The sequence below is a fragment of the Eleginops maclovinus genome, chromosome 8, assembly GCF_036324505.1.
Source record: "Eleginops maclovinus isolate JMC-PN-2008 ecotype Puerto Natales chromosome 8, JC_Emac_rtc_rv5, whole genome shotgun sequence".
Taxonomy (NCBI): domain Eukaryota; kingdom Metazoa; phylum Chordata; class Actinopteri; order Perciformes; family Eleginopidae; genus Eleginops; species Eleginops maclovinus.
The window spans coordinates 2,095,972-2,120,874 of NC_086356.1; the positions used below are offsets into that span (position 1 = coordinate 2,095,972).

At 43.3% G+C, this 24,903-nt stretch overlaps 2 protein-coding genes across 2 annotated transcripts; one reads left to right on the forward strand and one right to left on the reverse strand.

Annotated features, from left to right (window-relative positions):
* The first annotated feature begins 148 nt into the window (after positions 1-148).
* Positions 149-6,143, forward strand: ndor1 (NADPH dependent diflavin oxidoreductase 1). The gene is made up of 15 exons (XM_063889358.1): positions 149-359; positions 1,290-1,429; positions 1,518-1,595; positions 1,864-1,961; positions 2,036-2,134; positions 2,658-2,759; positions 2,845-3,048; positions 3,622-3,749; positions 3,927-4,138; positions 4,221-4,328; positions 4,411-4,525; positions 4,612-4,758; positions 4,856-4,974; positions 5,095-5,189; positions 5,424-6,143. The coding sequence occupies exons 2-15, from the start codon at positions 1,292-1,294 to the stop codon at positions 5,566-5,568; spliced, it is 1,788 nt and encodes a 595-aa protein (XP_063745428.1). The 5' UTR covers positions 149-359; positions 1,290-1,291; the 3' UTR covers positions 5,569-6,143.
* A 132-nt stretch (positions 6,144-6,275) lies between these two features.
* Positions 6,276-14,271, reverse strand: ntmt1 (N-terminal Xaa-Pro-Lys N-methyltransferase 1). Its single transcript, XM_063889359.1, has 5 exons — positions 14,017-14,271; positions 9,327-9,503; positions 8,054-8,213; positions 7,601-7,853; positions 6,276-7,070 (listed from the first exon to the last, which is right to left on the reverse strand). The coding sequence occupies exons 3-5, from the start codon at positions 8,210-8,212 to the stop codon at positions 6,814-6,816; spliced, it is 669 nt and encodes a 222-aa protein (XP_063745429.1). The 5' UTR covers position 8,213; positions 9,327-9,503; positions 14,017-14,271; the 3' UTR covers positions 6,276-6,813.
* Positions 14,272-24,903: the final 10,632 nt, after the last annotated feature.

A 24,903-nucleotide genomic window follows, 5' to 3' on the forward strand; every position in this document is an offset into this window, starting at 1 on the left:
TAAGTAAAATTGTTTATGACTAAATGAAGCACTGAACAGAAACCAAACTGATTTAAATATAGTAGACATTTTGAGAAGGAGTTCAGGGGATGTGGCATCAGGGCATTGTTTAGGTTTTTTAAAAGGACAGGGAGGTTATTCCGTGCTGATCCACGCTCCATCTCACAAGGTGGCGTTGAATGCACCTTTGCCAGCCGGCATTAAAACAACAGAAGAAGAAGAAGAGCCAATCAGAACGTGAAGCTGGCCTGCCGTAAAGTGTCGCGTTGTTGTTGACAAAGTGGAGCTGCTGTCTTGACTGAGTGGAGCTATCTGTTAGATTTAATAGTGTTTAAGGATATTATTGACAAAGACAACAGGTGTGTGAACTATGTTATCTGTACATGTGGAGATATATGTGATTTATAACGAAACAATAAATACATAAAGGAATAAAAGAACACATTTTCTAGCCAGCTAACTAGCATGCTAGCAGCTAGCCTCCCGGTCATGTCAGGTGGATGAAACTAACTAGGTGTGTTTTAAGAGGTTTAGTCTTAATGATGTTATTGTAAAGTTTACTGTACAAGTAGTTAAAGTAGTTACTAGTTTATGTAATGTACATTTACTGTCTGCCTGTCCAATGGTGTAATAATGTAACCAAGGACATTTACTCAAGTACTGTAAGTATGATTTGGGGGTTTACTAAGTATTTCCATTTTATGCTACTTTTACTCAAGAAGCATTAAAAAACATTAAAGATAAGACTAGAAATTACACAATATACAAAATACACATTCAGTACCAACAGTTTAGCAGCCATGTGAAAGTATTAAAGGTTGAAGTATACAGCACATGGTTGTGATGTGTGTGAGAGGGTCTGCCAGGGGCGGTGGTGAAGTCTGACAGCTGCAGGAAGGAAGGACCTGCAGTATGAACACATTAATGCTTCAATAAAAATAATCCAGTGAATTGATAAATATTATTCTGAAGTGGGACATAAGTACTTTTACTTTTGGTACTTAAAGTATATTTTGAGGCCAATATTTTTGTATTTCACTCAAGTAAGGTTTTCGATGCAAAAATCTGTAGTATTTCTACTTTACTTAAGTAAAAAAAACTGAGTACTTCTTACACCTCGGTGCACATCACAATACAGAATGTCACCGTAAAATAAATGAGCATAGGAAGAAGAGACTGATTGCAGCTGGTTTACTATATAGACATAACCAAGTGACCACATGCATGAGAAGAGGTTTTACCATTCCCAGTGCATGTGATCTTACTAATACTGTGGTTGTGTCTCTCAGTGATGATGTCACAGCCCTCTCTGCTGGTCCTGTATGGGAGTCAGACCGGTACGGCCCAGGACACGGCCCAGAGGATCGGCCGCCAGGCGCAGAGGAGACACCTGCAGGTTCAGGTGTTGCCTCTGGATCACTACAACGTGGTGAGTATATCAGCGAGAGAGGGGGTTATTACGACCTACAGCTCGTTAAAACGATGGGCCTTCCTCTGTGTTTCCTCTCATCAAACAGGCCAGCCTGATCTCAGAGTCTCTGGTTGTGTTTGTGAGCTCCACCACCGGCCAAGGAGACCCTCCAGACAACATGAAGGTAAAAAAAGAGGATCTTAACATCCAAGTAGCTCAGCATAAAACTGGGGGGAAGTGGTGTCTACATTAGCTAATACTAATTCAGGTAAAGTCTGATCTAACTGGCCTTTAACCAGTGAAGCCCGACATCCTTAAACCTGTCACGTTCAAGTCTCACAGTAAATGTCAGTCTCTCCTCTGATGGTATTTTAAACTAGGATTAATCTAGGATTGTATCAGTCAGAATACTCACACTTGTTCTTCTGTGTCCATCTCTACCCTCTTCAAAGAACTTCTGGAAGTTTGTCTTCAGGAAGTCTTTGCCCGCTGGATCTCTGAGGAACTTGGACTGTGCCGTTCTGGGCCTGGGCGACTCCTCTTATCCTAAGTGAGTCCTCTTCAGGTTCACGCTTCTCTCAGACTGAATCAGAAACACTCACGGTCCACCATCTTCCCCCACAGGTTCAACTTTGTGGCGAAGAAGCTTCACAAGCGCCTCCTGCAGCTGGGGGCCGGCATGCTGCTGCCGGTGGGGCTCGCTGACGACCAGCACGACCTGGGGTAAGAAACACCATGGGGGGGAGGTATCAGGATGCGCCTCGTCAGAGACATTAAGCTAACATGCATTTTACTTTAGCATTGTAATATAATTTAACTGATCAGATTTATGTTTTTATATGATGAATACGTTAAATACTGCTTTAATATTTTCACATTTCACCAAATGGATTATTTCACATTCAGTCAGACTCCTTTCCCAGTTGTGAATGTAACATCTTTATTCAGTGTTATTATTTAAGTTAGTTAAAGTCGTTTTTTATGCCTTTCCTGTGGCCTCCTTCTTCTTCTCCTGGTAAAAGAACATATGCCATACTGGTGTGTTACTCCCACCACCACCTGTCTCCAATTACAAAGATGCCTTCAAAATAAAAGCATCAAAACCACTTAACTTAAATAATAGCACTTAAATAGAAAGGTACATTTATAAGAAACAAAAACAGCAAGGAAATAAATGTTTGACTATTAGAAAATGTTCCCAGTCTGAAGTGCACGTTGCATTAACCCCTCTCTCTCTGTGACCCAGGGCCGACGCAGTGATTGACCCGTGGCTCAAAGCATTCTGGGAGAAAGTGTTTTCTCTGTACCCGTCTATGGCCGGTGTGATCCCACTGAGGGAAGATGAACCGTGAGTTTCCTCACACACACTTTCTCATGGTTAGCTCGTCCTGTTTGGGTTTAAATGGAGTCATTTTGCTCGGTTCTTGGGGCAGGCTTCCTCCAACATACACTTTCCACTTCCTGGATGACGCCACTGACAAGACAGAAGACAGGCTGAGGATTCCCACAGAGCAAAGTGTCCCCTCCCAGTCCCGCCCCTTTCCTGCCAGACTCGTGTCCAACTGCAGAGTGACAGACAGCTCACACTTTCAGGACGTGAGGCACCTAGAGTTCGATATCAGTGGATCCAACATCCAGTAAGTCCTCTTGAGTCTCTTTAAAATGAAAAAAACTTGAAAATGGAAAAGTTTTCATGCAAACAAAGAGAGCTTAAAAAGCGTTGTTCAACCGCAGTAGTAATATAACCATCGCTTTCAGGTATTTAACTTGCACTGATTAATAGTTGAATGCTCATCAAAACACTTTACATGGGATAAAACAAGGAACATTTAACCTAAAGTCCTGTGATTCTGTTGGACATTTGATATTATATAATATTTTACTATTATTATTTTGTATTATATTATATTTTATCACATTTATTTAAGCATATTATATTTGTTTACATTATATTTTATTTCATTTTATTATATTATATTTTATTTTATTATATTTATTATGTATTATTATTTTTATATTTTTCTGTTATATTTTTTTACATTTTATTATGTATTATTATTTTTTATTATATTATATTTTATTTTATATTTTTTCATTATATTATATTTGACTCTATCATCAACAGGCACCATGCTCTGTAATAATGTGGGCATGGCCTCATGTTAATCAAAAACTTTTAGGAACATTAACGTTGTGCTGGTGCTGTGCAGGTTCTCCGCCGGTGACGTGGTGATGATGCATCCATGCAACGCTGCAGAGGACGTAGAACAATTCTGTGATCTGCTGAGGTTAGATCCAGGGGCCACGTTCTCTCTGAGGGCCACAGGCAGCACAGCAGGTGAGCTAATTAGCCTAGCATCGACTCCAAACATAGCAGTAGGTGTGTATTTATTCCAGTTCCAGGAGGGGGGTCTCGGCTGTAAACCTGCTCTATCAGTAACAACACACAATCAGGATCCAGTTTATTGCCGGGGACGTTCTCTAACAGACTCCTGATCCTGACCTGTGTCCTCAGTGCCGGCCCGGCTCCCTCAGCCCTGCACGGTGCGCCACCTGGTGGAGAGCTACCTGGACGTGGCGGCCGTGCCTCGACGCTCCTTCTTCGAACTGCTGTCTACCTTCGCCACCAACGACCTGGAGAAGGAGAAGCTGCTGGAGTTCAGCTCGGCGGCGGGCCAGGACGAGCTGCACGCGTACTGCAACCGGCCGAGACGCAGCGCGCTGGAGGTGACGCTCGGGGAACATATCAGTACAAGCTTAATGTGTCCACATGTCCTCTGACCTGCTCACTGAGTGTGTTGTCCTGCAGGTCTTGGCAGATTTTCCCCATACCACAGCAGAACTCAAAGTAGACCACCTCCTAGACCTGTTCCCCGAGATCCAGCCTCGCTCGTTCTCCATCGCCTCCTCCCTGAAGGTAGTCCATCCATCATGACGACTATCTACCTTTCTAAGATATGAAAGAGTGACTTGTTCTAAGAGACCTCCTCCCCACCCAGGCTCACCCAGACCGGCTGCAGGTCCTGGTAGCGGTGGTCCGGTATAAGACGAAGATGTACAAACCGCGGAGAGGACTGTGCTCCAGCTGGTTGGCCTCCCTGGACCCTGATCAAGGTCTCAAAAAATCACAGGGAATACTTCATCCTGATTGGCTGTGAGCTGTGTACACGACATGCTTATTATTTTGTGTGGTGTTACAGGGGAGGTGTTTGTGCCTCTGTGGGTGAAGAAGGGCAGTCTGAAGTTCCCCAGAGAGAAGGACCCCCCCGTGATAATGGTTGGCCCCGGAACAGGACTGGCCCCTTTCCGCTCGGCTATTCAGGAGAGGATCGCTGAGGGGAAACACGGTGAGACCTCCTGTATCTTTTTCTAAATGAACCACTTCTCTTCTGATCACCTGACAGCTCTGACATGACCTGCCCCCCCACCCACCCCCCTGTTTAGACAACGTCCTGTTCTTCGGCTGTCGCTCTGAATCCAAAGACTTCTTCTACCGGTCGGAGTGGGAGGAGAAGAAGGAGGCCGGACATCTGACCCTCTTTACGGCCTTCTCACGAGACCAGGTCTCCCACACTCCCACACACACACACACACACACTCCCACACACACACACACACACACACACACACACACACACACACACACACGTCATAATGAGTGACTGACCGTGTGTGTGCTTCAGGAGGAGAAGGTGTACGTGCAGCAGCGAGTGAGGGAGAACGCTGAGCTCCTGTGGGATCTGATCGCCAACAGAAGGGCCTGCTTCTACATCGCTGGGTGAGTCCATAACACAGCTGTCATTTATACTGGGAGCGCTGGGATCGTGTCTCCACCAGTTTGCATTAGCATCATTTATTAAAAGCGTACCATCTGGAGGACTGTGGGTGTTTCTGGTGACCCAAATGGTGCGATTTGGACTACGACTTGTTTAATATCAGCAATAATCGCACAGGGCTGAACCTGCTTTATAAATAAAGTGTGTGTGTGTGTGTGTGTGGTCCCCCTCTGCAGTAATGCTAAAGAGATGCCCACCGGTGTGTGTGACGCTCTGAAAGAAGTCTTCCAGCAGCAGGGGGGTCTGTCCCCGGAGGAGGCCGAGCAGATGCTGGACACCATGGAGAGGACGGGCCGGTTCCAGAGCGAGACCTGGTCCTGATTACATCCCCACAAAACCATCCATCAGTCAGCATCCTTCCAGACGGCGCTCGACAGGCTGGACTGACGGGAGATCCTCAGTCAGTAGAGGAAGAGCCCCCCCAAAAAGACTTTAATTTGAGTATATCATAGTAAGGTTTGCTTTGTTTTACCTCATGTTGGGGTACCTCATTTTTTAGGGGCTTGTACTTAAAGCAAAGATGAGAATTTGATACAAACCTCAACTAATACTGAAGGATTCCCCTCAGAAAGGTGTGACGATTTCTCCCAATAGGATAAAATTCTGGACAGACAGGGATGTAAACGGCAGCCTGACCGGCTTTAGGAGGAGCTGTGAGGCGATAATCTGAGTTAATTGGGTGACAAATTGTGAAAATAATAGATTCCTACATAAAATCAAAGGATAAAAGAAGGGTATTTCATCCTCACGTCATTATTGTAGCTCTCTGAGCACAGTCTGCGGTCTTTGGCTTACAAAGACAGTGGAAAAGAGGTTGAATATGATGTAAACCTGATGGACCAATGCAACTAATTCATGTTTAAAATGTGGCTTAATAAACCATCCTAATCTGAAAACTCTTTTCTTTGAGTGTCCTGTCGAAGACGAGTCTGTAAATGGTTAAGTTTCTACTAGGGCACAAATATTTGAGTTTAGCAGAACTTACATCTCTCTCCACATTATCAATTCCTGAAAATTAAGAGCACATATTTCATTCAAAAGCCTTTGATTTATTCCCTTTTCCTGGATATAACAAAGTGTCCAGTCCACGGCTCAAACCAGAACATCTGTTTATCATCAATACGCAATCAGAACTGCGGTCCGTTAGCACATAGATCTGCAAACACGGTGCCAATAAGACGTCGTACATAAAAAACCTCTTTAAAAACATTGAAAATATGTGTGTGTGTGTGTGTGTGTGAATATCTTCCAGTGTGTGAAGCTGATGAACCTCTGGACCTGATAAGTCTTCTATTCAACAACAGCGCCCCCTGTGGGTGATAAATAAACATGCAGCACGAGCAGGGTGTCTTCCACATTTCCAAAGAAGTCACAGGGCGTCTTTCTCTTGGACACAGCTGGACGTCACACGGACAGGAAGTGCATGCTGGATAGTGTCCATCTTGAACAGGAGACTTCCTAAGAGTAATACCTTAAAGCTCAGAAGAGATGACTCAGGGATGCATTGCATTGGCGGCACACACTCCACGAACACATCGTACTGTATATACACGAGACCTAGGAGACCTATCTGAGAGCCAGCGTGTGCACTTGGTAGATCTCCTTTGGGAAGTCCATCTGTTGCTCCTCGTGAACGATCCGCAGACCCGCTCTGGCCACCAGGCCGTGCACGATGTCCAGGTCGCGGCACACGCTGCTGTCCACCTCGTCGGGCACCACGCCCTCGTACGACACATTGTCCTTGATGACGACGAGGCCGTTGGGCCGCAGCGCTTTCTGGCAGCGCCGCAGGAACTCCACCAGGTGCTCGTCCGTCAGATGGCCTGCAGGGGGGGAGAAGAGGGAGGAGAATGATGACACCACAGGGAAGGTTGTTTCAATTCCTGCTAAAAGATCGAATGATTTAAGCTGCCCCTCCTTAAGAAGCTGGGATAAATGAGTGATCGTCTTAAACACTCATCCAAATGTTAAGAGTAATTCTAGTCCATTCAGCCATTGGGGTTTCCTTTAAGGGGATATCTAGGAAAGGTAAGGTCTGTAAAGGTGTCTGACATTCAATATTGAGATATCCTGGGTCCATATTGTCAGGGGTTTCCACCGTGAAGCCCAGAAATGATGTGGGAGTTAGAGCCCTCCTACAGTTGTATTCTTGGTCTTAATGTAGGTTTTTAAACTTCTACTGTAGTAAGACTTTACTCTCAGTCTTAGGGCTTTAATGTGCCTGTAACCCTACCGCTACGAGGATCAATAAAGAACCCTCTCATGTTATAACAGACTTTACTATATGATCTGTAAGAAGCTGTGTAAAAACCTCTGTCTAAAAACTGGTTTCTAATTCTCATTTTAGACCCACCGATGACCCACTGGATCCAGATGACGTCGTAGCGCCCGGTCTCGGGGACAAAGTCCTGCAGGCCGCAGCAGTGGTACTTCCCCACTCGCTCGCCTCCCTCCGCCAGGTACGTCTTGGCTTTGTCCAGAAACTCCTCCGTCACGTCCACCAGGTCCACGGTCTGGAACAGCGGCAGCAGCAAGCGCTTGGTGATCCTCCCGATGCCGGCCCCGCAGTCCAGAGCGCAGCCGCTGCCCGTCTTCCCCTCCCCTTCCTTCAGCGGCAGAAACACACCGAGGTCAACGAGGTAAATAAAGCAGGGACAACAATTATTGAGATGCTGTTTGCACGACTGGGGGGATTAAAACGACTTGTGTCAAAGTCAAAGTTGAACTCCTTCAGCCATCAGATTTGGGACTCTCTAGACAGTGAATTGTTCGGCCATTAGTCTGACATCTTTAAAAGGTTCCTTACACCCAGGAACTTCTGCAGGAAGGCCTTGGATCCGTTGATGTCGATGCTTGAGATGCTGCCGTAGCCCCCCAGCATGCCGTCCACCGTGGGGGCCACGTCCTTCCAGTAGCCCTCTGCATTGGAGTAGAAGGTAGTCTGACCTGCAGTGATGTCCCCCATCCTGTCACACAGAGCACACGCATCACTCACTGGCACAACGATAGTCAGACAGACAAAGCCTTCATGACTCCTTGTTGCTTCCGTAGTTTCTAGGATAGTTGTTGTGAGCTGTCATTGGCGTGTTTCCCCAGCTCCACGCTACTACTCATCCAAAGGATTTGTGCGTTATAAAGGATGCATCTCTAAAAATATTCAACCATTTCAGCAATGTGAAAAGTGGAAGGGAGCTCTGTCACCTGCTCGACACGTAAGGGTCAGCACGCACACACACACACACACACACACACACACACACACACACACACACACACACACACACACACACACACACACACACACACACACACACACACACACACACACACACACACACACACACACACACACACACACACACTTCGTTGGCAGGTCAGCTGTCATCTCCAATCTTGTGAGCAGGGGAGACATTCCCTCTGACCAACATGACTGAGAGGAGAGCAATAAACCCTGCAGTAAATCCAGCAGCTACCCTGCAGTATACAAAGCCATTCAAACTAGCTGCACCTTTACCAGCTCTGAGAACACTTTAATGATCAATCATTATAAAACATATCAGAGATATTATTCTGAAATGGACCAATCAGACAATGACTACTTTTACTGTCGCTACTTTAAGTACATTTAGAGGAGAGTACTTTCTACTTTCACTGGAGGAACATTTAGAATACTTTCACTGTGACAGAGTATTCCTACACTCTGGTACTTCTACTTTACTCAAGTACAAGACCTGAGTACTTCTACTTTACTCAAGTACAAGACCTGAGTACTTCTACTTTACTCAAGTACAACACCTGAGTACTTCTACTTTTACTCGAGACATTACACCTACCTAAAGAAGCTTCTACAGATATCTATCCCACCACACCTTGAGTGTTTAATTTATATCGTAATTAAACTCCTCACTGCTGATGATGATGATGATGATGATGATGATGATGATGATGTGGCCCTGCACGTGCTAAGATGTAGTTGTAGCAGAGCAGCTAGTTAGCAGTTAGCTTTGTCTCCAGGAGACAGACTACCTCGGGTCTTTTTGACGTTATATATAAAAGACATTCTGTAAATATACACTCACCTCGTCTCGTGTCAGCGCCGGGTCCCACACCTTCATTAACCTCTCACGCGCACACAGTTCCGCGCGACCCCCGGTGTCAATGCTCCACTTTTTCTATTTGAGACGTCATTTCCTTATTTGGTTCCCGCGAGGAGTAGAGACAACAGCTCCTCTTCTGGCAGATCTCAGCATGTCCTCCTACACACATCAGTAGTACAGGATTTTGAATTGGGATTTTTTGATTACGGTGGAGAAGTACTCAGATCCTGTACTTGAGTAAAGTAGAAGTACTGAGGTCTTGTACTTGAGTAAAGTAGAAGTACTCAGATCTTGTACTTGAGTAAAGTAGAAGTACTCAGTTCTTGAGTAAAAGTAGAAGTACTCAGATCTTGTACTTGAGTAAAAGTAGAAGTACTCAGGTCTGGTACTTGAATAAAGTAGAAGTACTCAGATCTTGTACTTGAGTAAAGTAGAAGTACTCAGATCTTGTACTTGATTAAAAGTAGAAGTACTCAGGTCTTGTACTTGAGTAAAGTAGAAGTACTCAGATCTTGTACTTGAGTAAAAGTAGAAGTACTCAGGTCTGGTACTTGAATAAAGTAGAAGTACTCAGATCTTGTACTTGAGTAAAGTAGAAGTACTCAGATCTTGTACTTGATTAAAAGTAGAAGTACTCAGGTCTTGTACTTGAGTAAAGTAGAAGTACTCAGATCTTGTACTTGAGTAAAAAATAGAAGTACTCAGGTCTTGTACTTGAGTAAAGTAGAAGTACTCAGATCTTGTACTTGAGTAAAGTAGAAGTACTCAGATCTTGTACTTGAGTAAAAGTAGAAATACTCAGGTCTGGTACTTGAATAAAGTAGAAGTACTCAGATCTTGTACTTGAGTAAAAGTAGAAGTACTCAGGTCTGGTACTTGAATAAAGTAGAAGTACTCAGATCTTGTACTTGAGTAAAGTAGAAGTACTCAGATCTTGTACTTGAGTAAAAGTAGAAGTACTCAGATCTTGTACTTGAGTAAAAAATAGAAGTACTCAGTACTTGTACTTGAGTAAAAGTAGAAGTACTCAGGTATTGTACTTGAGTAAAGTAGAAGTACTCAGGTCTTGTACTTGAGTAAAAGTAGAAGTACTCAGATCTTGTACTTGAGTAAAGTAGAAGTACTCAGATCTTGTACTTGAGTAAAAAATAGAAGTACTCAGTTCTTGTACTGGAGTAAAGTAGAAGTACTCAGTACTTGTACTTGAGTAAAAGTAGAAGTACTCAGGTCTTGTACTTGAGTAAAGTAGAAGTACTCAGGTCTTGTACTTGAGTAAAAGTAGAAGTACTCAGATCTTGTACTTGAGTAAAGTAGAAGTACTCAGATCTTGTACTTGAGTAAAAAATAGAAGTACTCAGTTCTTGTACTTGAGTAAAGTAGAAGTACTCAGTTCTTGTACTTGAGTAAAAGTAGAAGTACTCAGGTCTTGTACTTGAGTAAAGTAGAAGTACTCAGGTCTTGTACTTGAGTAAAAGTAGAAGTACTCAGATCTTGTACTTGAGTAAAGTAGAAGTACTCAGATCTTGTACTTGAGTAAAGTAGAAGTACTCAGATCTTGTACTTGAGTAAAGTAGAAGTACCAGAGTGTAGGAATACTCTGTCTCAGTGAAAGTATTCTAAATGTTCCTCCAGTGAAAGTAGAAAGTACTCTCCTCTAAATGTACTTAAAGTAGCGACAGTAAAAGTAGTCATTGTTTGATTGGTCCATTTCACACCATTAATCCAGATCTGCCTAGCAACTACAGGGATTAATAAAATGAGTGGAGTTAAGGTACACTATTTACCTCTGATTGTAGTGAAGTAGAAGTACAAAGTAGCAACAGCACTGCAGACTTCTTTATTATAAGAGATGCAGGGATGGGGATGGGGATGGGGATGGGGATGGGGATGCTCACACTCCTCAGCTGTAGTGTGTATCTGAACCACAGGAGGGCAGTGCAGCACAGAGCTCTGAACGACTCGCTCCTGTCCTGTGCCTCTGGGAAATCTTTGTCGGAGCAGATTAAATTCATGTCTCCTCTGTGTTCAGAGACTCGGAAAGTTTCAGGAACAAAGCGCCCCTCTCTTTTTGTCCTGATCCGTCTCTATAGAAATCTGAGAATCAGCTGATCAGATTTTGTCCACTTTGTGATGTCACAATTTCAATTTCATCACCAACCAAGGTAAGCCCCGCCCACCTCATCACCTGGATCTCCTCCTAGAGCACCATTGTGTTTATTTCAACCAATCATCTCTCAGAGGGGCGTGGCCAGCAGCAGCTCATTAGCATTTAAAGCTACAGACCCAAAATCAGCACTTTTGGAAAAGGGCTGAAACAGAGGGGATTATGGGATGATTTGTTTGATGTTTCAGCCAATCGGAGACAGGCTCTGTATATATCTGAGACCTGTATATTGAGTATAATAGAGGACCTTTAAAGATTGCTTCTTCCTGTCATGACAATCCTCAATGTTTGAAGAAAGGTGTATTATCATGTTTTATGTTGAAACAGCTAACAGCATTTGCTTATTTCAGATCCAGCATGCAGGGCTTAATTAGCATTCATTTGGAGTCATGTTTCCGATCAGTCACCCCCAACTCCTGACACAATATCTGTCTTTTAGCTGCTCAATGCTCCGTTATGTTCTCCAACAACTGAGTGTGCCTGCTGTGTGCAGGGCAGGTAATGTATAGCCGGTTATTTGGAGCTTTTTCCTGAAAATCTGCTGCCTGCTGTGACTCACAAAGACACAGAGCTGTGAGAACGAACCAAAACAGAAAAGCTGTGGGCCGAAAAACTGAAATGATGAGCTGAAATGAGTCATGTAGTGTCACTTTGTTTAAAAGATGGAGTTTAAGAGTCAGGTAATCTTCTTTAAATCCGCCTCTATTAAGTCAATTGACGCCCTTATCATGTCAGTTCACAAATGTGTTTTATTGGTGCATTTTCCTAATTGAACAGCCAATTAAATAAGCAGAAACCAGTTGACACACACAGGGTTGCATCGGCTCCAAACAAGCTGCTAGTCTTTTGATGAGATGTCCGCACACATGTATTGTTATTAGCACTGCTTACAAATCCAGACGCTTCTCATTCTTTAGGAGTGACTTCACATCTTGACTGTGTAGTGTTTCTAATAGCCGGTGTTAATCAAACCCGGTCTGCACCTTATTAGCAGTGGACTCAGATGGAAGTGTGATCCACCTCCACCCATCAGGCTGCAGAGAGAGAGACAAAGGGAGACAAAGAGAGACAGAGAGAGACAGAGAGAGCGAACGGGGAGACAGACAGAGATACATAGCTATTCAAACTTCGTGTTCTATCCCAGTCTTATTGGAAAACTGTCCACAGTGAACTCAGCACTGAAATTAGATATTGATCCCTCCATCTCCTCCCCAAACTCCAGCTCCCTTTCTCTCCATCTCTCCCTCTCCAGCCCAGTGGATTGCACATTCTCCCTCCTAGTAATTCTCTCTCATTCATTTGGGACGCTTGTCATTTAGGCATCATTTCTCCCATCCCGTGCATCCTCCCACTTAGACGCGAGGAGCATTACAAGGAAGAAAGAAACAATGCAACACCATAGAGTGCATATCCACAGAGCAGACTCCCCACAGAATATGATTTATGGTATGCAAAAACACAGGAATATTTAGAAATATCTTCACCAAAAGCAAAAAAACATTGCTTTATTCTCTAGAAATGACTTTCTTGGAACAATTAGAAGTGATTTACATGGTTTAAATCAACTTGTAAATGATCGATAAATCAGTTATCCATCATGGTTAGAGGTTGACTCACTGTAAAGCACTGGGGGGGGGGGGGGGCAGTTATTGTATGAGAGAGGCACAATAAACGGTTAAAAAAGACAGAGACAGTGTGAAGGAATTGCTGTAAAATAAACATAAAATACAATAATTGGTATTTGTTTCTGTACAGGTATTTATTTTAGTCACTTATTTATTTATTTATATTTTTTTATTTATTCATCTTTAATTTATTTATTTTAAAAATCTTATTTTTTAAATATTTTTAGTTTTAATTTAACCTTTTTTTTCAATACATATTTTTTTCTTTTACAGGATTTATTTTAATCACTTATTTATTTATTTATTTATATTTATTTATTTATTCATCTTTAATTCATTTATAAAAAATATTCTTATTTATTTTTAATTCAACCTTTTTTTTCAGTAGATATTTTTTTCTTTTACAGGATTTATTTTCGTTAATCACATAATTGCTGAAACACTGAATATAAGGTTCAGCTCAATCTCTGCTGAACATCCGGGTCTCTAAAGTTTCCTCTTCTCTCAGATCACAGAAAAATATGTCGTGCTTTTTTTTTGTTGTGATTTTTAGTCTCTCAACGTCTAGGTTTGAGTCTTAGTTGAAGTAAAAAGGGAACAGCCGGTGGTCGGAGATGTTGTTTACCCTTAGGTTAGCATAAAGTGAAACCTTGTTGTCATGTACTCTTTAAAACTGATATCGAACTGTTTGTGAACTCCTCTGTAAAGTGTGTGTGTGTGTGTGTGTGTGTGTGTGTGTGTGTGTGTGTGTGTGTGTGTGTGTGTGTGTGTGTGTGTGTGTGTGTGTGTGTGTGTGTGTGTGTGTGTGGATCATATTCAGCTTTCAAATAAACTGTAATAGACTCCTGATGTCAGACTAATTGGAATACCGTTAATTGGATACCTTATTTTTCCCGTCAGCACGGAGGAAAGTTGAATGAGTGAGTTCCACTGACATGAAATCCTCTCTCTTCCTGTTTGAACACCGATGTAATCGTGTCGCTCTCGGCAGCTCATCGTACCACTGCTGGTTTTTCTATTTCAAAGGAATGTGAGAGTACAGAAATAGAACAATCCACGAAAGCTTTGCCAGGAAGAAAGTGACAACCCCCTCACACACACAAACACACACACACACACCAGACACACACACACAAACACACACCAGACACACACACACTCTCTTTCCTCTCTTCTATATCTCCCTCTGGCTCACCTTCACTCATCACCTCGTCTTTTTTTCCCCTCTTGTTGCTAGGCGACAGACAGGAAGAGCATCACTTGGAGAAGTCAAAACGACAGGAAGTGCTCCCATGAAAACACAGCCACGGAAGAGCCTGGATGTGAATGACAAAGTCTGAGCAGCTTAAGCTCAAAGTTACAATGTGCAGTTCAGTGTGTGTGTGTGTGTGTGTGTGTGTGTGTGTGTGTGTGTGTGTGTGTGTGTGTGTGTGTGTGTGTGTGTGTGTGGTTGTGCATGGATGGGAGTGTGTGTTCTGATTGTCCGCCAGACAGACCCTAGACCCAGCAATCAGTCGAGACACACCAAGAAGAAGGACGTTCACCATAAGGAGGACAAGGAATCCTCTGATCTATCCAGCGCTTTAGAAAAGAGACTCATCGAAGGCCAAAATAGACGAGGCAAGGAAGTTCAAAATAGAAGTCAGCTGTTTTATCAAACCAAATCAAACTTTATTAGTACAGCCCTATATCACAAAACACCTCAGCGGGCTTTACAGATTAAAAACAACGACGTTATAGATGATGGAGTTACAGCAAAATGTGGAGACAAGGTAGAGTATGTCACACACATAATAAATAATAACAAGTTAACAACAGAAGACAACTTTTGTTTTGTTTGCTTTGTTAAAAATGTAGGTCTTCAACGCACTTTGGACACTCTCTGCCTCTCTGACTAAAACAGGAAGTTGGTTCCAGAGTAAAGGCGCTTGGTAGCCGAGCGCTCTGACTCCAGATCTTGATAGAAGTTTACTAATAGTAATTATAAGCCCTTTCCCACTTTCTCAAGCCCTTCACATCTGTTTGTTTGTCTTTGATCTGGAAGGTCACAGTGTGCGTTCATCAGGGGGCGATGGACCCTTTGTAGTGGTCACGGTATTTATCGGCTCCAGGTCCAGTTGGCTGTGATGAAACACGAACCCTCGCTGTAACCAGAGACCCACTCATCTGAAATATACGGTCATAGTCTTACCAGCTCATAGAGTCCTGTTGTGAACCCTGAAATGTTGAATACCCCAAAGTTTCATGTTATAAATGTATAGTACGGGTCTCCAGCACATAGAAACTACCGGATGCTAACGTGCGTATGTTGTGCAATTTGCACTATAAGTACAAGTTGTGCTAATTGGCATTCATTTTAAGAACATTTGGAGTGTTTTGGGGGGTTATTGAATCCATTTGAAGAAGATGAAGATGAAGATTCAACTTTATTGTCATTGCACAGAGTACAAGTACTAGGACAACGAAATGCGGTCTCTGCATTTGAACCATCCTAGTGTTAGGAGCAGTGGGCTGCCATTATGTACGGCGCCCGGGGAGCAGTGTAGGTAACCAGTGTCTTGCTCAGGGACACAACGGTGGCACTTGGTCTTTCGGGGACTTGAACTGGTGACTTTCCAGTTCCCAGGCCAACGCCCCTATGGACTTTGCCACCACCGCCCATTTCTGACATTTCCAGGATTATAAATGGCAGTTTTAACCAGAAAGTGGCCATAGTTGTACTCTCCTTGGGCTGATTTGGAAGATATACAGTGGGGCAAAAAAGTATTTAGTCAGCCACCAATTGTGCAAGTTCTCCCATTTAAAAAGATGAGAGAGGCCTGTAATTTTCATCATAGGTATACCTCAACTATGAGAGACAAAATGAGAAAAAAAAATCCAGAAAATCACATTGTAGGATTTTTAAAGAATTTATTTTCAAATGATTGTGGAAAATAAGTATTTGGTCAATAACAAAAGTTCATCTCAATACTTTGTTATATACCCTTTGTTGGCAATGACAGAGGTCAAACGTTTTCTGTAAGTCTTCACAAGGTTTTCACACACTGTTGCTGGTATTTTGGCCCATTCCTCCATGCAGATCTCCTCTAAAGCAGTGATGTTTTGGGGCTGTCGCTGGGCAACACGGACTTTCAACTCCCTCCAAAGATTTTCTATGGGGTTGAGATCTGGATACTGGCTAGGCCACTCCAGGACCTTGAGATGCTTCTTACGAAGCCACTCCTTGGTTGCCCTGGCGGTGTGTTTGGGATCATTGTCATGCTGAAAGACCCAGCCACGCTTCATCTTCAGTGCCCTTGCTGATGGAAGGAGGTTTTCACTCAAAATCTCACGATACATGGCCCCATTCATTCTTTCCTTTCCACGGATCAGTCGTCCTGGTCCCTTTGCAGAAGAACAGCCCCAAAGCATGATGTTTCCACCCCCATGCTTCACAGTAGGTATGGTGTTCTTTGGATGCAACTCTGCATTCTTTCTCCTCCAAACATGACGAGTTGAGTTTTTACCAAAAAGTTCTATTTTGGTTTCATCTGACCATATGACATTCTCCCAATCTTCTTCTGGATCATCCAAATGCCCTCTAGCAAACTTCAGACGGGCCTGGACATGTACTGGCTTAAGCAGGGGGACACGTCTGGAACTGCAGGATTTAAGTCCCTGGCGGCGTAGTGTGTTACTGATGGTAGCCTCTGTTACTTTGGTCCCAGCTCTCTGCAGGTCATTCACTAGGTCCTCCCGTGTGGTTCTGGGATTTTTGCTCACCGTTCTTGTGATCATTTTGACCCCACGGGGTGAGATCTCGCGTGGAGCCCCAGATGGAGGGAGATTAGCAGTGGTCTTGTATGTCTTCCATTTTCTAATAATTGCTCCCACAGTTGATTTCTTCACACCAAGCTGCTTACCTATTGCAGATTCAGTTTTCACAGCCTGGTGCAGGTCTACAATTTTGTCTCTGGTCTCCTTTGACAGCTCTTTGGTCTTGGCCATAGTGGAGTTTGGAGTATGACTGTTTGAGGTTGTGGACAGGTGTCTTTTATACTGATAACGAGTTCAAAAAGGTGCCATTAATACAGGTAATGAGTGGAGGACAGAGGAGCCTCTTAAAGAAGAAGTTACAGGTCTGTGAGAGCCAGAAATCTTGCTTGTTTGTAGGTGACCAAATACTTATTTTACCGAAGAATTTACTAATTAATTCATTAAAAATCCTACAATGTGATTTCCTGGATTTTTTTTTCTCATTCTGTCTCTCATAGTTGAGGTATACCTGTGATAAAAATTACAGGCCTCTCTCATCTTTTGAAATGGGAGAACTTGCACAATTGGTGGCTGACTAAATACTTTTTTGCCCCACTGTAGGTGACCCTTGATTGTAGAGATAATAATGTTCATCTTCAGCTCTCTATATCTAATGGTTGGAACACAGCTCAAACTCAGCCCACCAATACAATTACATTTGCTTTTGATCTAAGTCTTAAAAGTACCTGGTAACTAAAGCTGTCAAATAAATGAAGTGGGGTAAAAAGTGCAAGACTTGCTTCCAAAATGGAGGAGTATTAAGTAGTATATAAATGGAAATACTCAAGCAAAGTAGAAGTACCTCAGAATTGTACTTAAGTATAGTACTTTTGTAAATGTGACTGCAATGCTGGAACATTCAGATGTGCTATGTTGATGTAATTTCATTCGAATAACACTTTCCTAAAAAAACCTAGCTATTGTTAGTAGTTTCTGCATGTCTGTATAGTGTGTGTCTATAAATGACAGCGCAGGAAGAAGGCGTGTGTGTGTGTGTGTGTGTGTGTGTGTGTGTGTGTGTGTGTGTGTGTGTGTGTGTGTGTGTGTGTGTGTGTGTGTGTGTGTGTGTTAACCCAGCTCTCTCTCTGCTCATCAGCGGTGTTTGCTGCTGCTGAGAAAATGTTCCCCATGATTTATTCAGTCAGTAATGTGGCCCCTTTTCATGCGAGTAAAAATCCATCCTTATCTCTCTGCAGCTCCCTTTCTCTCAGCGCTGCTTTTGATTCCTTTTTTCTTCCTCGTGGCAAGCACAGCAGCAGCAGCATTTCCTTCTCCTCTGTGTCACCTCCCTCCCTCCTCCCTCCTCCCTCCTGCTGCTTCCATCCTCCCTCCCCTTTCCGCTGTGTGTTTGCAGATGAAACGGGCAGCCTGCCAGTATTTCATATTTTCTTGGCAGCAAAGTGGCTAGCCAACTTCCTGGGGATGGGGAGTGGAGGGGGGAGGGAGGGGGGGGGGGGGTTGGGAGTTGGGGCTTGCAAAAGGTTACATTTGCACAATGTGTCTGTGAAAAAAACAGCAAAGGGAGAGGTAGGGAGGGAGGGAGTGAAAGAAAGAGAGAAAGAAAGAGAGGGAAAGCTGGGCCGGATCAGCTAAACGACTGCAGCGTTCTGGGGTAATGGAAAAAGCCCTCGGGGGGGATATTCAGTATGCAGGAGTATCGGGTTGCATGCAGTCATTACAATGATGTCTGTCCCTCTCTGTTTCTCTTTTTGTCTACCTTGTCTGGAATGTTCACACACACACACACACACACACACACACACACACACACACACACACACACACACACACACACACACACACACCTCAGCTCATTTCCCTTCCTCTCTGTCTGCGTGGAGGTGTTCTGTGAGGCGATGGCTTCAGAAAGCTGGTGGAATCGCAGCAGTTTGAAAGGGTTTCTCGGTGCATTGCGGGGCGTTACTGCTGCTGATTATATACCAATAAATATCCACTGCGGGGCGACTCTTTGCTCTGTCCTGCTCTGCTGTCAGGATTGACTGAATGGGAATAGATAGAGGGAGAGTTAAACAGGGAAGGACACATCTGAAGTTTGTACTTCACTTCTGAATCTGTCTCTGATAGCAAAGCTAAGGAGAGGGGCTAAACACAGTAAATCATATGTCAAAATACTATATACTACACACATGAGTAGTGAAGATCTATGAATGATGTCACTGGTAGGTCTTTAAACTGACCAGGTGAAACCACAGTTATAGTTATGGCACTGTTTTACTGAGGAAATATAATATTTGCTGTAGGCCTATGCATGAGTCTCAGTATGCTGCCTTTAGTGCTTGCTAAAATCCAATGACTCGTCTATTGGGTTCTTAGCTAAAAGTAGCCTGGTTCAACCATCTGGTCCAGTGGCAGCCAATCACAGCACAGCACAGCAAGACGTATTTCCTGTCTTCTGTAACACCAGGCGAAATATGAGAAGTTGATAATTGGCATTCATTGTAGGAACATTTTTGAGTGGTTTTGGGTGGTTATTGAATCCATTTCTGACATTTACAGGATAAAAGATGGCAGTTTAACCAGAAATTGGCCATATTTGCACTCTCAGTGGGCCTGATTTTGGGTCGATTTGGAAGATTTAGGGGAATCTTGATCCTTTGGATTGGACAGATTGCCTATTTATTTGAAGAAAAGTTGTAGTAGAGAGTATAATGTTCATCTTGTGCTCTCTAAATCCAATGGTCGCAACACTACTCATGGTAGTCAAAATGAGCCCACTAATACAAATACATTAGCTTGTAATTTAAATCTTAAAAATACCTGGTAACTTAAACTGGTTTCACATCGACAATTGGTTTGGAAAAAGTTTCAATATATCAAACTGGTGTTTCGACAGAGGTCACATGACCTTCCAAACGGGCCACAACTGAGCCTTGTGGGTGCGCTCTGGTACAAAAACCTTTTCCAGCAAAATACATTCAAAGGATAAATCCCGATCGTTACTCCTAGGGTCTTTAGTTTTGGTAATTGTACTAACCAAGTTAATTGTAGGATCTGACAAAGATATTCTCACTTTAAACTTGTCTGATATTACTTCTTAGTTAGTGGCTGTTTATGCTTAAACTGTGACTCTATGTGACCCTTTAGCGTCAGTTTTGGATGCGTCTGGGAAGGCATGTCAAGTTTGACTCACTCCATGTACAGTGTCAAGTACATATTGTTTGATTGGTCCATTTCAGAATAATATCTCTGATATGTTTTATAATGATTGATCATTGGACGGTGGTGGCAAAGTCCATAGGGGCTTGGCCTGGGAACTCGAAGGTCACCAGTTCAAGTCCCCGAAAGACCAAGTACCACCGTGGTGTCCCTGAGCAAGACACTGGTTACCTACACTGCTCCCCGGGCGCCGTACATAATGGCAGCCCACTGCTCCTAACACTAGGATGGGTCAAATGCAGAGACCGCATTTCGTTGTCCTAGTACTTGTACTCTGTGCAATGACAATAAAGTTGAATCTTCATCTTCTTCATCTTCATTAAAGTGTTCTCAGAGCTGGTAAAGGTGCAGCTAGTTTGAATGGCTTTGTATACTGCAGGGTAGCTGCTGGATTTACTGCAGGTGAACTACAGTCTGATTTAAGGGAGATTATATTTACCATCATTCATCCTAATCTGCCTAGCAACTAAAGGTACTAAATAAATGTAGTGGAGTAAAAGTACACAGTAGCATAAAATGGAAATACTAAGTACAAGTACCTCAAGTTGTACTTAAATAAAGTACTGAAGTAAATGTACTTAGTAACTCCCTAGAGTTCTCCTAACTGCTATGAGTTGATCTAAATTAAAAAGCTCGTTGACGAGGCTCGGTGTTTTTCAGCGATGCCTTTGAAATAACAGCCTGCTCCGCTGCTGAAATAATTCCCTCTCTTTCTCTCTATTTCCCTGCCACACAGAAACCGACAACCACACACACACACACACACACACACACACACACACACACACACACACACACACACACACACACACCGCACACTCTGAAACACCCTCTCCCTCCCCCGCTCCCTCTCCTCTTTGCTGTGCTGCTTCTATAATTCAAATTCTGTCATGCTCGTTCCAGACTGCTGGCTCCAGCCTCCCTCTCTCTCTCTCTCTCTCTCTCTCTCTCTCCCCCCTCTCTGGCTCTCTCTGTCTCTCTTTGAGGGACAAAGCTGACAGAACCACACACACACACACACACACACACACACACACACACACCGAGCTGCACTAAGCAGCAAACGTGCAAAAGCCTGCTGTGCATTCGGATGCTTGCAGGAACACTGAGCACTATCTCCCAGTTCTTCGCTCATTATTTCACTCTTTGTATCTCCCTCTTCTCTGATTTTGGAGGAGAGCATGTTAACGGACCATTTTAATTATCCACTTCAAATGGGAATATTAGTCCCTAGTATTGGTCAAGCTCTAAAACAATGCATCTTACACTCTCCCTATAAACGTAGATAGACTGTCAGAGCTGCCATGGCTGGTGATGCCCATCATCAGGTTTATTTTCTTCACTTGACTAAGTAGAAGTACTATACTCCAGTGCTTCTTGCTGGAGTTAAACTTTGGGGAAAATAACTGAGGCCCCCTGGAGCTCCTTCCCTTCTTCCTGAACCCTAGTCGGATTAGGTTTTTAAGGCTGCGTAGCAAGTTGTACCTGCTCTGTAGCTTCTGGCAGGGCCATTGTTCTCTCAGAGCCCTCGTTGAGCATTGTGGATGTGTGTGTGTGTGTGTGTGTGTGTCCATAGTGAAAAAGAAGAGTACCTTGAGTCGTCACCTCCTTTGCATGGCTTGGTGGATTGAGGTAGACCTTAGCTCTGAAGCGTCTCACCGTCACACAGCTGGAAGCATGAAGGTGTTCCAGGTTCTGGCTCTTTTGCAGGTTTGGATAGTCCAGTTTGGATCATTTCCACATCCCACCTAGCTGTTTGGAGACTCCTGTTGTCCAACATGTATTTCCTTTGTTGTTTAGTAGATGATCTGTGATGATGAAAGCCAAAAGGAGGGTTACATTTCCTACTTGGCAATCAAATTTGGTTCTCATTTAGGTTAAAGTAAGAAAGTGTGTCTCAAAGTTCTAGTCCTTTACTTGGCTTACTTACATATACATCTTCTGATTCCCAAAATACAGGAGTTGGTATCCAGGGAGAAGGATCCAGTTGCACAGCTGCTGTATCTTTCTTGCAGCCCAATTGGATTTGATGATCCGGTATTTCCTTCTGAGCTAGAGGAGTATTTTGTGTCTTCCACGATTACCAACCAAGAGTAGATGGATGTTTTGCTTTGTCATGGTTCCTTCTGGAGCTTGTCAATCGTACTGCTTCTTTTCAGGCCCTTTGTTAGAGAAGTGACCTTACAACAGAGGAGAGGAGTGGCCGCTGGATATATTAGATAAGTGACACGATTTCCCATAGAACGATTATCACGGTTGGTGTTTACCAATGTGTGTAGGGAGTGACCCTCCTTTGTCTTCATAACAGTCAAAGCATGCCACCAAACTTCCCACTGTGGGTTGAATCAATGTGTTGTGACCCCGAGGTAACTGTGATTACTTAGAGGTCCAGAAGTCTCCGCTGGGAGCAACTGTGTTTGCCCGTCCCAACGTGTCCTCCACTCCTCCTTTTCATCCAGAAAGAGGTTGTTTATCTTGATCACGGTGCTGGTGCTTGAAGGCAATTCACATGTGCAGCGTAATTCACTTTTACAATACATACATTTAGACTTTCCCTTCTGCATTTGAGGAGTGTTTCTGCTCGCCATCCACACAGCGTTACCTGCCCATCGCTTCCTGATTTTGTGCGATTTCAAGAATGCATTTAGATTTGCAGCCGTTTTTTTTATCAGAAGAATACTTTTAAAAGAGGAGCTAATTCCTTAGTTGAATTCCTTCCATTGAACTGGCGTTTCGTGGAGCATTTTTTAATTATGATAGACATGAATACATGGGATGATCGCGCAGACCCCGGAGAGTCTTGCCAATTTGTGCTTAGGAGTGGGAGTCTGTTGCACCATGATGCTGAGAAGGTAGATACTCGACATCGTAGGAGGAGGAGGGCTTAAGTGAACAGTGATCTCTGTGAGGTCGACCGGATGTTGCCTCTTTGGTATCCATGCATGCTGACTCCATAGTGTCTAATGGGAACCATATCCAGCTCCGGCTCGAAGTGGTGTAACCTCACAGTCAAAAGAAATCTTGTTTATTTCCAAACTGAGCTGATTTATTCATGTTATTTGGAGTGATAATTGCTATACTGGTATATGTAATGTGCATTATACACGTCCAGGGATCAGGGATGCAAATTAGCATTTTACATTTGGCAGCATACATTTATTTAGTGTCTGTTTTTAAATACTACAATGGAAAAAAGGTCAAATAAGTTGGTGCTATGGGTTGACCTTCACCTTTTAACCCTAACCCACTGGTCTGGATGTTATCATCAAACAGTGACCATGTCAACATGGTTAGATTGTGTGGGTGAATGTTTCTCACCATGGGAGCATGCTAGCACTGACTAATTAGCACCAAACATAAAGTACAGACTGATTGGGAATTGATTTTACTTGATTTTAATGCTGGATAAAATGTAATAACCAAAGGGATTAGGATCATTTTTGTACACAAGCTTTGCTAACACAAATATAACATTCTAAAAAGCAAAATCAATGGAAAGCAATACAATTTCATCCCATGCTAAATGCAATACAGTGCTCCTCAAATGTGCATTTTAAAGATTAATCCATGGCTCTCCAATTTGGGAGTAAATTAAAGTGGAGTATGGCCATTTTATATTACAGTAGCCTATGGAGTATCAAATGTGTTTATCTGAAGCTCAGGGTTCACCTTGGAAAGAGTTGACAGACAACAGAAATATAAACAGATGCCTGAAATAAGATCTGAGTTTTTAAAGTTGTATTCTATGATATAAAATTCATCAGTAATTACCAAAGCCGCCCATTAGCCGCTGTTAGCTTAGCAGTGGTGAAGCTATGATGTAGTTCATTTGTAGCCTAACGTTAGCTGTTTTTCTGATAGCATTTACTCTTCAAAAACTACAGTGGTGGTTATATGTGATTATGTTGCCCAACAAAACGTGGAAGTTTCATTAATGAGTGTTATAGCTTCATATTTACCCAAATCCAATGGATGCTAACTTGCTATGCTAACCTACACACATTAAACCAACATTATTTACATGGCTTAATGTCGGTTAAATGTGGTTGCTACCATTGCAGAACAAAAAGTAGAAAATAGAGGCTAGATTGTCCGATAATGAGCCCTACATATCTTTGTTTTAAAAAGTAATAAATGCTTTAATTACTGTGCAGAAAAAAGATCGTTAAAACCGTTTCTTAACGGCTGCTGAGACGAACCGACAGCAGCCCCTTTATATCAGACACAGGAGGCAAGCAAGAGAAGCAGACAAAGCTGGAGAGCTGTGAGCAGAATGTTTGCAGGCTTTTTTCTGTTCCACTGCTCTCCCCTCCCTCATTCCCTCCACCCCAGTTAGCTGGAGACACACAGGGAAACACAGGCCGTCTGAAAAAAAAATGGAAGCAAAACGGAGAGCCACACAAAGGCAGCGCTTGCTTTCTCCATCGCCAGTTTACTAATCGGCGTCTTTGCTGTGCTCGATGCATGCCTGTCGCCCGTTACACCCGCAGCATTGCCATGGCGACAGGGGTCTGAGTAATCATTTGTGCAATGACCCCTATTCTCCAGAGGGAAGACGGAGGGGTGGAGGAGCTGAGGGGGGAGGAGGAGGAATGAAAGCAGAGCCAGCAAAAGCAGAGGAAGGGAGGAGGGGGGTGGAGAGGGAGGGAGGGAGGGAGGGAGAGGGATGGGGAGCAGCAGAGCAAAGCAGCAGGACCCAGACGCTCACAGAAAGGAAAGAGAAAACAGATTTTCTTTATACTGGCAGCAGAGAGAGAAGCCTTTATGTTTTTATATAACAAACAGAGATCTCTCCGAA